The sequence below is a fragment of the Barbus barbus genome, assembly GCF_936440315.1.
Source record: "Barbus barbus genome assembly, chromosome: 19".
Classification (NCBI taxonomy): Eukaryota; Metazoa; Chordata; class Actinopteri; order Cypriniformes; family Cyprinidae; genus Barbus; species Barbus barbus.
The window spans coordinates 4,588,424-4,603,610 of NC_136747.1; the positions used below are offsets into that span (position 1 = coordinate 4,588,424).

The 15,187-nt window shown below is 34.9% G+C and overlaps 1 protein-coding gene across 1 annotated transcript in view; it reads left to right on the forward strand.

The window, feature by feature from the left end:
- The window catches only part of LOC306885317 (transcription factor HIVEP3-like), a gene marked incomplete at both ends in the record, with an annotated part of 29,936 nt that extends 15,743 nt beyond the window's left edge, over positions 1–14,193 (forward strand). Inside the window, 4 exons of the mRNA XM_079441771.1 lie at positions 7,236–7,411; positions 7,932–8,033; positions 11,295–11,968; positions 13,621–14,193. Of these exons, the coding sequence (XP_079297897.1) occupies positions 7,236–7,411; positions 7,932–8,033; positions 11,295–11,968; positions 13,621–14,193 (1,525 nt within the window). The remainder of the gene's footprint in view (positions 1–7,235; positions 7,412–7,931; positions 8,034–11,294; positions 11,969–13,620) is intronic.
- Positions 14,194–15,187: the final 994 nt, after the last annotated feature.

Genomic DNA, 15,187 nt, shown 5'->3' on the forward strand with positions numbered 1-15,187 from the left:
CTTGTCCCGCAATGAAGGGCAACCATTCAAGTGGGGAATTACACAGAAGCGCCACCATTCAAGTGGGGAATTACACAGAAGCGCCACCATTCAAGTGGGAATTACATATTCCATGGAGGGATGTATAAAAGATTTTAAAATAAACATGGTGGGTAACTGATTAATTTGGAAGCGAGGGTTTACAAATCACAATGGAAGTGGGAGAAGTCTCAAATCACGGTCGTCACGATCGCAGATGACAACATGCAGGATCAACCTTGTTCATGTATCGCAGGGTACGATTAAATTAATGTGCATTTAACCAGTTTAATATGGAGAGGCACTGAAATGTCAACTTACTTTTATGTGTTTTTGACCTACACTGTACATGACGTGAGAACAGTTCGCTATTTTGGTTTGTAATAGCATGGACTCACTTTAACTTTAGCTAGTTTTAACCAGAGATACTTTGCTGAAGCACAAGATGACATTAATGTTCTGCTTGAGCAGAGGAAAATTGTAACTTAATGAGTACATGACAACCAGAAAATGACCGTTTTTGTCTTCATTTGGATTGGGGTTGAATGCTTAGGGACATTTTGCTCTGTTTTGTTTGGGTTTAGGAAATGTAATTTCCTAAACCCAAGGTTGTACGCTGATACCTGGAATCAGCGTACAAGTATACAAGTACCATAGGCACATAGTTTTTCCATTTTTGTAGCATAAACACCATGAAACCGAAGTTCCACTCCCCGAGCAACTGATACTCGACTGCTCAACTGCGCTCGATGGGAGGGGCTTACCGATAGGTCAATTGTGAGACTATGGGCCGGTTTCACAGACAGGGCTTAGACTAAACCAGGATTAGGCCGTTGTTCAATTAGGACATTTAAGTAATTTTTATAACCGTGCCTTAGAAAAAAACATTACTAGTGTGCATCGAAATACAAAACAAAGGCACTGGTATGTTTTAAGATCAGTGATTGCAAGTTTATTTCAGTTAAAACAGATCAGACTTACATTTAGTCTAGGAATAGACTTAAGCCTTGTTGTGAAACTGGGGGTATATCTTTCAATTCTGCAAAAAGGCATCAGAAATGTGAGAAAAAAGTCAGGATTATATCTTGCAGTTCCGACTTTATTTCTTGCAGTTGTGTTTATTTTGTATCTTGCAAATTTAATGAAAAAAATATTTTGCTATGAAAATTATTATTTTTTTTAATTCAAATCTGGCTTTTAATATTGACATAGATGCAGCAGCTGTGGTTTTTCTATTCTCCTCAGCTAGAGTCTTACTGCACGGTGCACCCTGCTCATACTGTATGTATGGTGGCTTTCTTGTCACCAGTATTTTGAGCAGTGTTGTTCTTGCCCCGCTGCAGGAGATCGGTTGGTAGCCAACACGGACCGTCTGTTACACAGCCCGAGCCAGGAAACTACCTAGCCTGGCGGTCACTTCCTGTGGAACCCCACAGAGTCCCATTTACACCATACTGCATCAATGATTTTGGTCATTGAGCTGAAGGCATATGGAGATGGCCAAGATGCAGTAGACTCACATTTTGAGGTGTTTTTATATGAATGAAAAACCAATTTATAAGAGATTTACAGCAGTGTTTTTCAACTGGATTTGCTTCAATACCAAGGTTCTAAGTGGCAACCAAACAGTACCAAAATTGTTTGTAGTGCAAAAGTAAAACGTTTTCGGCAGCCAATAATTCACGGCACAAAACCATTGTGGTTAGCATAAAGCCATGGTTATATTAGACTTTGGGCATTCAAAATTTCTTTGGACAACACAATGAACGGGATATGATATTATTCTTCTGTTTTAAAAAATAAAAAACTGGCCACGGCTTGAACCATTTTAACCCTTGTTGCAATTAAACCCATATTTAATGTAGTCTGGATGATAACATTTGGGCGCTTTTTAATTGGATGCATGGCATTTAGCATTTCACGATCCAGTCAAAACAGACCATTTTCGGATCTTGACCCAGTTGGGAACCACTAGTCTAAACCCAAAGCATACTTTGGTTTTGATGCGAGTGCTTAGCGTTTGCACACAAATGCTGAACATATAGCCTTCAGTATACTGAATTTAATACCTTATGCAAACACAGATGCTCAACACATGCACACTTGAAATTTTCATACCAAATGTGTGCATTTATCTCCTGTACTCATTTAAACAAATGTTGCAGGTAACTCATAACTGTCTCCTGTATTTGTTGTTGTTCTATTTAATCCATTTCTTTTTCTAATGTAAAGCAACAGCCTGTTTCCACCACTGAATAAAAATTAAAAATTTAATTATGAAATTAAATTTTTTGTCCCGCAATTCTGACATTTTTCTCACAATTGTCAATTCTCAATCTCGCAATTCAGAATTTTTTCTCAGAACTGCAAGATCTAAAAGCGCAATTGCGAGTTACAAATCAACTTGCAATTGTAAAAACTAAATTCAGAATTGTGTAATATAAACCTACAATACTGACTTTTTTCTTGCAATTGTGAGTTTATATCTCACAATTCTGACTTTTTTCTCGCAACTGTGAGTTTATATCTCATAATTCTGACTTTTTTCTTGCAATACTGACTTTTTTTCGCAATTGCAAGTTTATATCATTCAATCCTGAGGAAAAAAAAAAATCTGAATTACAGGATGTAAACTCACAATTGCGAAAAAAAATTGTGAGATAAAAAGTTTTTTTTTTTTTTTTTCAGTGTTGGAAACGGGCTTCCATGGGTCTAGTGTTGCCATCTTGTGGACAAACCAATTTGCGAAAAAAAATTATAAAAAAAATTGCCAGTGCACATGTAAAATTACATGTAAAAAAAAAATTAAAAAGTATGCTTTGGGGCGTGACATATGCATTCTAGTCTGTCCAGTTATGACCAGTAATATTCCTTTGTATTTTTTTCAATTAGAGTTGTAGCAATCTGGTAACCCCTTTCACAAATGTGCTTGTCAACATGTGCATCTTGTTGCCATCTCCAGTATTTTGATGTTAGTGTTGCTCCATCTCTTCCATTTATTTTTTGAGTGTGAAACAACGGCCCAGGCCAGTGTTGCCACCTTGTGGACAAACTGATTTGTGCAAAAAAATCAATGCACATGTTCAGCCTGCATGCACAGAATACATTTAATTAGAAAATTCGGACTGCACGTGCTTCTGTGACATAATGCACATTGTCATCTGCATACTGTACGCACACCCAAACATATGTGTAAAAAACTATGTACACTTTGGGCTATAGTTTTTCAGAGTATACGCCATATGATTAGCACATGCACACTAGAAAATTTCATCCAGTATCTGTGCTATTTCATAAGTTATGACCAATAAAAATGTATTTGTACTGGTTTAAACCAGTTTCTTGTAACCAAGTGCTTGGCAACGTGGTTATCAATTGTTGTCGTCGAGTTTCATTAATTTCTTTTTCGACTGTGAAACAACGGTGTTGCCACCTTGTGCACAAATCAGTTATTGCATAAATAAATAAATTAGTACATAAACAAGGCGCATGAAAAATTCTAGCTGCATGCACAGAGTATGTGCATACTTTACTAATGTTGAAATTTATGGCATGCTCGGCTTAAAATACTCTAACATATGCATGAAAACCGAAGCACACTCTGTGCTATAAAGGATCTAAGGGATGTTCATTAGAGTAAGTGGTTATTTTTAATGAAAGAGGGAAGTCTATATAATAAAATAATCTGAGCTATAAATTAGAACTCTGAATCAGTCTGGCTTCAAGCCTTATATGAACTACAAATTAAGTCATACACACTACTACAAGAAAGAAAAGTAAGTCTTCAAGGTTATGTAGTCTGTCGTGACTGAGATCAGTTTACAGGCACACGTCTTCCTAGAAACAACCATCTGTGGTGTTTCTGAGGAATGATGGCACTTATAACACACATCATACTCTTCACAGCAGCCATGAAATTGACTCATAATTTGGCTGTGCTCTTCCACCATGCATGTATGGTCTCTGGGGAGCGTTAAAACAGAGTTTAGGACACATTTCTGTCCCTTCAGAATGAAAAGGCTGAAGGTGGTTAAGGTGGTCTGTGAATCTTAAAGTGGAAGCTCTGAGGCTTAAGTTGATGTATGAGGGGAGTGATTTTGCGTGAAAGTGTAGAAAACGGATTTAGTTTGCATTTCAGGTGGAGGTTAATTATGTGGTTTCTGCACAATTTACCTCCATTTAAAACACGTCATGATTTTTTTTTTTTTACAAATTTTAAGTTTCCGTGACAGGATCGAAGCTCTTTCTTTAGGCATTAAGTATTGAACTTAAGTGCATAACTTAACCCACACCCTGCTACAGACTTGAATGATACTTAAAAATCACATTTTAATATCAAATCATGATTTTTCTTAGACCTGGCAGATTATTAATTGGGAAAAAAAAAAAAATCATAAAGACTTACATTAAAGGAGGGACACATGCAAGCCATATTCTAGACACCAGAATATCAGAAAATCTTTGGTAGGTTCCACTTTTTAGCAATTTAACATATCCTTGCTGAATAAAACTATTAATTTAGAAAAAAAAATTTTTTAAAGTGCTGACCCCAGACTTTTAAATGATTGTGTATAGTGTTGCAAAAAAATTTGTAAATGCTTTTTAACTTTTTATTCATCAAAGAATCCTGAAAAAGTATCACAGATTCCAAATAAAAACATATTAAGCAGCACAACTGTTTCCAACACTGACAATAAATCAGCATATCAGAATAATTTCTGTAAAAAAAAAAAAATTATGTATATATTAAAATAGAAAACCGTTACAATATTACTGTTTTACTGTATTGTGATCACATACTGTAAATGCAGCCTTGATGAGCATAATAGACTTTAAAAAACATTACAAATCTTACTTATTCCAAACCTTTGTACTGTAGTGTATGTTTGGAATGACATTTGTTATTGGATCACATAAATTTTTACTGTGTGAAGAACAGTGGTCTGTTTCTTTGGGAAACCACATATTAAATAGCTGCACAGTCTAAAACTAAAACACTAAGCCCCCCCCAGAATTGAACTCTATTATGACTGTTATTTTTAAGAAAGCTGGCACACAGTTCTTGATTTGTGCTCATGTTATTGGCTATGAGCTTCTGGTCAGGTCCAGGGTTCCCCCCCTCTCAGCTGTTTGGATTGGCATAGACGGCCGGACTCGGGGCACAGAGCGGCATTACAAGAACCCCATGTTTGAGTCGGGGTGGTGGTGAAGGGGGTCGGAAGGGAGGGGGGCCCTAGTTCTTGAGATTATAAATGGTGCTCTGTTTGAGGTCAAGTGGAGGCCCCGTTTTGGGACTTTCTGGACACAAACAGGGTGGATACCCAGCCAGACTACCCATGTGTGTGTCTGTGGGTAGGCGGAGGGGGTGTGTATGGATATATATGCACGCGTGGTGTCTGAAAGAGGGACTGTGCCAAGCATATCAAGCTGTTTAAGAACACCTTTAAAAGCGTAGCTTGCAGGTGCCATAGATTGGAGATCAGATCTCCCACACAGACCTGTGAGATCAATGTATAGGCCTCTTTATGTACGTATTCCAGCCCAGAGGCTATGCTCCGCTGCTATTTTAATTAACCTAGAGGTGATGTTGAGAACTTACAGTTTCAATGTCAACCTACATGTGCTATTTTCTGTTACATTCTGTTTGTTTAACTTAAATAAATATAAATTAATTTAAATAAATATAGCTATGATTCACCTTTTGGTCGCATGAAGGTTAGTTCACATCAACACTGAAAATAATTGTTGAATTCGAAATTGCATGCTAGCATACTACTGTTACTATTCCTGCCATAGAAAGAGATGGTACAAATAGTAAGAGTGTTATACTAATATGCAGTTCTAAAATTCAGCATCTGTTATTATTTAATCAACAAATCCACAAGTATTCTGTTGAAATGCATGAAATATGAAAATAAGTATGCTTAATTGTATTTTAATGTGCCCTTGTAGTGTACTTCAGATCTTACAACAGTGCAGTTTAAAAACAAGCAAAAAACATATAAAACTGTACTTGCAGGTAACATATTTCAATGAATAAAAAGGCCCTTAAGTGTAGTTTCATGGCTGTTTCTTAACACACTTAAATACATTTTTAAAAGCACCCTTTACAATAATAATAAATTAAAAACTTTATTTTGAAGTACATTTTAAATCAATGTTTTAATAATCTCTTCTCAGGTTTTACAGAAGTACATTTATTTTGTGTTGATTAACATACCTGAGTATAGTTTTAACAATGTGTTGACTACATTTAAAGTTAACAAATTGTAGAATATAGTGCACAAAAGTGCATCATTCATCATTATCTCATCTTTATTTGCAAATTCAAATACACAAGTGTCACAAGAATTACATTATATTTTAGTTTCAGTACATTCAGCGGTACACTTTAACTATACATACTGTACATATAAAGATGTGTTTAAGTCCTACTTAAAGGAACACTCCACTCCACAATAGGCTCCTTTTCCAACTCCCCAAGAGTTGAACAGTTGAGTTTTACCGTTTTTGAAACCTATATGATAACTAGTTACCTAGCTGGGGACTACTTTCAGGCGCTGCGTTATATCATTGCGCCTGCTGCACCCATCCTTGATTATTACGCCATAATGAGAGTATAGTTCCTAGCCATATCAGCCTAGAAAATCTCAACTTTTAATGTTCTGTCAGTCTTAGTACATGACAGAAGAGAAGTACAGAAGAGTCAAATTTTAAATAGGAAACTATTTTTGAGCGAGATGCTAACGGTCTAATCAGATTCAATGATCTATGCTAAGCTACGCTAAAAGTGCTACCGCCAGACCCGGAGATCGGCTGAATGGATTCAAAAATGGTATAACTCAACTGTTTAACTCTTGGGGAGATGGAAAATGAGCCTATTTTCAAAATAAGTGGAGTGTTCCTTTAAGTGTGTCAAACACACTCTAAAATTCATCTAATTTAAATTTGAACTGTAATGTGGTTTAATTGAATAACAATTAACAGGCAATTAAGTTTCTGAAAATACGTTTCATTTTGGTACCTAGTACATACGTCTATGAGTTTTTTTAGACAATTTTCAGAGTTTGACCCCCTTATGGCACAATTCTGCATTATTTCTTCCACATATTTCTGTGTATTTTGTTCCACAAGGAAAGAGATTTCTGAGTTATCTATAGCCTTATGCTCAAGTAGTTCATCTGTTATGTGTCAGTGATGGTGACGTTCTTTTCCAGCTACAGGTCGAGTGAGGAGTACGTATATGTCCGGGGCCGTGGGAGGGGCCGATATGTATGTGAAGAGTGTGGAATACGCTGTAAGAAACCCAGCATGCTGCGTAAACACATACGACTGCACACGGACGCTCGACCCTACGTCTGCCAGCACTGCAACTTCGCCTTCAAAACCAAAGGTACTGTATGCTGCACAGCTGAGTATTGAACTTTTGTGGCATTTAGTCCATGTCTGCACATATTACATTTCATTAATATTACTAACAAACGTGTATTAATTAGATAAAAAAGCCCATCTATATATTAGTGTACAACTAAAAGAGAACATTTTTAGCAGATATGGCCATTTAATATGTCTTTTACTTAAAATGGACCAAAATACAGATGACACCTGCAATTTTTTTGTCAATGTCATGCAAACTTATTTAAACTCATTTATGAAAAGGACAAGCGCAACAATATGTGCCCTGTCTTTCTGTTTTAGTCAGAAATGTTGTAAACAAGAAAGATAGGGGTTTATAAAGGGGTGTTATGAGGTTTATAATAGATGTTATAATATCACTAGTTAAATGTCATCAGGCGTTGTTTATACAGCATCCACATGGTTAAGTCTACACATGTACTCTCACAGGGATGCACATGATATAAATACATTTCATATTTTCTTTTGTGTTCCCATGATGAAACGGCTTTCCTCAGGGAATCTAACTAAACATATGAAGTCAAAGGCTCATGGGAAGAGATGTCCAGAGGGAACTGCTCCAGGACCAGTCCAGTGTGAGCTTGAGACAGATGAGGGAGGTGAGAGAAAACAAAAACTTTTTGAGGAACTTTGGATGGGGAAAAGGCTTCAAATTTAATATTTTATATAAAATTGATATTAAAAATATATAAAACTCTGTCATTTATATTATGTAAAAACAAATTATGTAATATAATTAAGCTCATCAAAGCTACATTTATTTGATCAAAAATATAGTAAAACCAGTTATATTCTGAAATATTTCTATTTCTATTTGAATATATTTTCAAATGTCACAGTCTTTCAGAAAACATTCTAATAAGCTGATTTGATGATAATATATGCTGAATATTTATTATTTGTATTTAATATATTTGTTATTATCAATGTTGAAAACAGTTGTGCTGCTTAATATTTGATACAAATATTAATACAAAATTATACATTTTTAAATATTGTGTAATTAATAGAAAAACATAGGTATAAAATAGGTATAAAAAATAGCATTTATTTGAAATAGAAATTGTTTGCAACATTATAAATGTGTTTACTGTCACGGTTGATGAATTTAATGCGTCTTTGCTGAATATTATTAATTTTAATATTAAGAAAAAAAAACTTACTGACCCAAAAGTTTGAATGGTAGCACACATATGTATTATTTATATAATGTCAGTTACTAACCCTAATCCTAATTTATTTTTATGGTACTGCTAGTTAAAAGCTTTAAACCATTGACAGTCACTTTGAATAAATAATGATCAAATTATATGATAAACATAATAATAAATTAGATTTAATGCAAATAATAATATACGTATATATTGCATATAATATATAATGTATTTCTGAATACAATAGATTATTGTGGCATGTGGTTTAAATATTACAACAATGTTATAGTGCAAAAAAAAAATCTAAAACTACAAAATTAAAGTTTTAATATTTTGCGAATAAAAGTCAAAAGTAAAGGAAAGTCAAAATTCAAAATATTTAGAGAATAAAGTCGAAATTACGAAAATAAAGTTGAAATGTTTCAGTAGACAATAAAATTGAAATTACAAGAATTAAGTCAAAGTATTTCGAGAATAAAATCGAAATTACGAGAATAAAGTTGAAATGTTTCAGTAGACAATAAAATTGAAATTACAAGAATTAAGTCAAAGTATTTCGAGAATAAAATCGAAATTACGAAAATAAAGTTGAAATGTTTCAGTAGAGAATAAAGTCGAAATTACAAGAATTAAATTGAAATGTTTCAGTAGAGAATAAAGTCGAAATTACATGAATAAAGTTGAAATGTTTCGAGAATAAAATCGAAATTATGAGAATAAAGTCAAAAGGTTTTGAGAATAAAGTCAAAATTACAAAAAATAAATTTATAGCCTAATATTTTGACAGTATAGCCTATATTGCACATGCAAATGGTCCGGATTGGGAGCACCGGGAAAAGTTGCCAGGCCTCCGGAATTGATTTAAATGTATGTGGGATTATCATCATAAACCATACCATGTGTCATATTTGCAGGGACAGTATGCATGGAAATAATAGGCTTTTTCACATCTTCAATTGCATTCGTTATTTGTAGTGCGCCAGCCGCCCAATAATAGCTGCAAGTTTTGTGCTTTTGGTACTTTTAATATAAAATAACATCTCTTTTAAATCTTTTAAAATCTTCTTTCAAGCTCTTTAATGTGGCGTGACAGATGGCTGTATTCATGTGAATCAATTCATTAAATTCTACAATTTTTATTTTTGAAAATTCCACTATTCAGCAAAAACGTCTGTGGCATCCAACTTTTCATTTCTCACATGTATTCAATTAAAAACAACAATAAAAAATTAAAATAACAATAAAAAGTGGGCTCCAACTTGTTGCCTTTTCTGAGGTATATAGCGTTAATTGACTATTCACAAACTGTTGTATTCATGGTATAATACAGTAAATGATTTCAGATAATATTTCACCTCTTCAAATCTATTATTTGTAGTGTGCCAGCCACCTAATTAGAATACGCTTCGTGCTTTGTTGCTTTTAATATAACAGCTCAGCTTTTAAATTCTGTCAGTTTTATCACAAAATACAAATTATTAATGTGTTTTTCCTCTTTATTTCAAGTTATAGCATGATATAAATGAAGGAACATCAGAAGGCATGGAATAAAACAGTATAGCCTAATGAAACGAATGTCTCATTGTAATTGTAAAGATGATTCATTCACATGCCGCTTAAACTGAGGCGAATACAGTGATCTGTCATGCGGCAGCCACATTAAAGAGCGTGAAAAACACATTGTAAGACATAGCTACTGTTTGTATTTTGCTATAAAACTGACAGAATTTGAAAACTGAGACTTTGGAATTTCTCCCGGTGCTCTAAATACAGGCTATACTCTCAAAATATACACTGAACAAAATTATAAATGCAACACTTTTGTTTGTGCCCCCATTTTTCATGAGCTGAACTCAGAGATCTAAGACTTTTTCTATGCACACAAAAGGCCTATTTCTCTCAAATATTGTTCACAAATCTGTCTAAATCTGTGTTAGTGAGCACTTCTCCTTTGCCGAGATAATCCATCCACCTCACAGGTGTGGCATATCAAGATGCTGATTAGACAGCATGATTATTACACATATAATAATAATATTATAATATTATGTCCTCATTTGTAAGTCGCTTTGGATAAAAGCGTCTTTTAAATGACTAAATAAATAAAATATATAAATAAATACAATATTATACTATAAAAGGCCACTCTAAAATGTGCAGTTTTACTGTATTGGGGGGGGGGGGGGGGTCCGAAAACCAGTCAGTATTTTTTAAACAGATTTTGTTCAGTGTAATAACTTTAATCTCGTAAATGCTATGACTTAATTATCATAATTTTGACTTTATTCACCAAATATTTCGACATTATTCTTGTAATTTTGACTTTATTCTCAAAATATTTTGACTTTATTCTCATTATTTTGACTTTATTCTCATTATTTTGACTTTATTCTCAGAATTTTGACTTTATTCACAAAATATTTCTACATAATTCTTGGAATTTTGACTTTATTTAAAAAAAAATTGACTATTCACAAAGTATTTCAGCGTTATTCTTGTAATTTTGACTTTATTCTCAAAATATTTTGATTTTATTCTCAAAATATTTTGATTTTATTCTCAAAATATTTTGACTTTATTCTCAAAATATTTTGACTTTTCTCAAAATATTCTGACGCCATCAGAGGGCATGATATTTATTGATTTATTTTTGATGAAGTAATTGTGTCAAATGAGTGCTGATAGAGTGACTGTCCTGTGCTGTAGGTGACAGCGATAAGCATCTCCTCGAGACGGAGCTGGTGGAGGAGCATCAGTTCTCAGATGCAGAGGAGACAGATGTTGACGAGCCTGAAGATAATGATGAAGGTGATGAGCAAGCTTCATGCTCCTCCTCGTCGTCTAAGACCCCATCTCTGTCCAGAGATCCTTCTGGCTCCTGTGGCGTCTCAGGCCTGTCAAACCCAGGCTGGGAGCAGCATCCCAAAGCGCCTGTCAGCATGAGCCCCCGCAAACCGAGCCACTACGGAGAAGCCTCCTCTCCTAAGACCACCAAGTCTATCGTAACCCTTCCACACCTCAAACCTGCCGCAGGGAAGTGCTCGTCCCCAATTCGCAGCCTGTCTCCCGGCCTGCAAATGTCCCCTGCTTTACCGCAGTCTCCTGGACGGGACTTGTCCCCTCTACGCTGTCCCTCGCCGAGACTCAGTCTCTCTCCGGCATCCTGTCTGTCCTCTTTGTCTCCTTCAAACCGCCCAGCCTCGTCTTTCCCAGAGAGACGTGTGTCCCCCATTAGAGCCCTGTCCCCTATACAACCTGCGTCTCCCAGTTGTCCACTTGCACTGACCGTCGGGGCCAGTGTGACTATTCAGTACCAAGCCGATAAACCCAGAGATTCAACAAAAGCCTCATCCAGCAGACTACACCTTAAGACCAAACTGGTGAGTGTCTTTATGTAGCTTTGTCTTACTGATTGCCATTGGATATTTATGGTTTCTGTGCCAAGTAACCATAATGAAATACTGCTAAAAGAGCAGCACTAATAAATTGTCATTTATTTAAAGTGCATTTTTATATTGATCTAATCTCAAATGGTGGTTTCCAGTTTAAACCTGTTTTCTCAAATAATGCTCCCCATAGAAAGAAAGAAAGAAAAAAAAAACTAAAACAAACAGTTTTGTTTAAATAGTATTTTTGCTTGACACCAGAGCGTTGATGTGAAAAACACATACCGGCTAGCTAGCCTTACTGACTGCAATAAAGCTTGTGGGTTGGATTATTATTATTATTATTAATAATAATAGTATTAATAGTAATTAGTGTTTTTCAATTTAATCTTTTACCAAGTACAAAAACATTAATGCAAAGTAAAAAGATAATTTATTATTAAGACAATATATCAATATACTTTCATCAGACATAAGCCAAAATGTTACTTATAATATAATATAGTTTTAAGAATAATTTTATAATAACTATAACTATAAATAAGACAATTTCAAAACCTTAATGAATATTGTGATGTCTTTTTAAAATATGCATTACATTTTATGCTATTTGCTAAAATAATAATAATAATCATTATTATTATATTATTATTATTATTTCTTCAGAATTTGTATTTTTATATTTTCAAAGTAAGTTTTAGTAATTGTGTGTGTATGTGTGTGTGTGTGTGTAATTTTATATATATAATATTTTTTATTTATTTTTATTTCAGCTTTAGTAATCTCGGTAATTTACTATGAACTTATTTATTTAATTTAGCTGCTAAGGTAATATTCCTAAATAAATGTTATTATTATTATTATTATTTGTACTATTATTTGACTTTTATATTTTAATTCATTCAGCTTTATGTCAATTAACTAAAATTATTTTTTAAAAATAATTTTATTGTTTTAGTTAACAGTAACAACAGTGTTTTAAACCATATGATAAAAAAAAAAAAAAACTCACCACTGAATTATGGGGATGAACAGAACAGATAAAATCAGCTTTTATTTATATATATATATATATATATATAGTTTCTTAGACTGAACCATGTCACCCCTTACCACCTCTTATAACAAACATTCACCCATGTTTCAATAGTGAGTAAACTGTGCATTTCTAGTCTTGATAGCTAAATGCTTCTTTCTTTGTCTGAGTTTAAGTCCTCTAATAGAAAGATGTTTTTTATTAGCACACAAAATGTAATTAGTATGAAAACAAGACAGACAAATATATCCAAGATAAACATCCAAAACAAATATCCTGATTCCAAAAGCACACCGTGTGTTATTTTAGTGTCACACCTTTATTAGAAATAGAAGCCAGGCCGCCGGTCTCTACAAACAATTGAAGCCAAAACCCAAGATACTAACCCAGGATCTGACGCCTGAACTTAAATACATACATGTCTGTTTACCATCTACTGTCTGAAATACACATTTGGGATGAACCAGGACTATCTTTAGCTGTAGCCGCAAAACAAGACTTACCACACGGTTTAGAAATAACGTCCTTCGTCTAGAATAAAGATGACTGGACTAGTGCTCACTCTACATGCTGATTTCACTAAAAATATGTGTTTCTGGCTCCTCCCAAGGAGAAGACACACAGTCCTCAGAGAAGGACCAGCATGACACAGTCTTGGCCTCCGGCACAGGGGCGTCTCTCCAGGAACACGCAGCCCAGGGAAGGCCAGCGCGTGTTAAGTCACCTGCCCCTGCACTCGCAGCCCCAGGTGATGATTCCCAACCTCAGCCTCACCATTCCCATCGGCGGCATCCAGATGGTGCAGCCACGCTCCAATATGCTGTTCCGAAGCGCATCTCTGAACCACAGCGTGGCCCAGATGATGGTCACCGTGCTGACGAAGGAGAAAGGGGCCGATGGGAGTCCTGCTGGCGAAGTTCCTCATCGCAGAAATCAGCTGATAGTGTTCACGGAGCCTGCGGTGGAGATGAGCTCTACGAGCGACGCTTCCTCCGATGAAGACAGAGAGCAGATCGAGAGAGTGGTTCAAGCAGAGCTCGTATCAAAAAAGAGGGAGGCTCCCAGTGTTCCCATGACCACCTGGAAGAGTATCTCTCAAAGAAACAACAGAAAGCATTCTCGAAGTCCCAAGACAGCTCAGCCGGTGGATGCTTCAAGAACATCCACGGATGCTAAGTGTTGAAGGAAAAGTTCAGCCAGAAATGAAATGTTGTCATGATTTATGCACATATGTGACCCTGGAGCACAACACCAGTCTTAAATCGCTTTTCTTTTATGCCAAAAATCATTAGGACAATAAGTAAAGATCATGTTCCATGAAGATATTCTGTAAATTTCTTACAGTAAATATTTCAAAACTTCATTTCTGATTAGTAATATGCATTGCTAAGAACTTCATTTGAACAACTTTAAAGGCGATTTTCTCAATATTTAGATTTTTTTGCACCCTCAGATTCCAGGTCCGATTCTAACAAACCATACATCAATGGAAAGCTTATTTATTCAGCTTTCAAATGATGTATAAATCTCAATTTTGAAAAATTGACACTTAAGACTGGTTTTGTGGTCCAGGGTCACATATTGGTTGTATCATACCTGTATGTTAGGCACAATGTTCAGTTTTGCTCTTTCAACACAATAGCTTTTGGTATTGGCCAACAAGGTTGGAAGTTAATGGGCCCAAAATGCAAGCAAAAGGAACAAAAATGCCCCCAAATTAATAAATAAGGTGGCAAAACTCAATTAAAATAAATATATTATGACTGTAATGTGAAAATAAATGAAAAGTGTTGCTATTGGCATTATGTTTAGCTTATATTGCATCAGATTTCTTCTTTGTGTTTTTTGCAGAATTGAACATCGCAACCAATCACACATTTCCATTGAGCTCATGAATGCAATGACCAATCAGAGGCGTTTAGATTGGTCACCGCTGAAAACACTAGTTTTGTTCAGTGTTCACATTCACTGACTGAATTGTGCTCTCTTGTCAAATGCTCTGATGATCATAAACAACAATGTGCAGATGCAATACAAAGAGCTTTGATTTTCTAATGCGTAAACAGCAATAAACTAATTCAGAAACTTGATTTGTCTATGTAGCCAGATTATGAAGTGCAGTTTTTCCAAACATTTAAGACCATATGGTTACATTTAATAAGGTAATTAGAAAAATT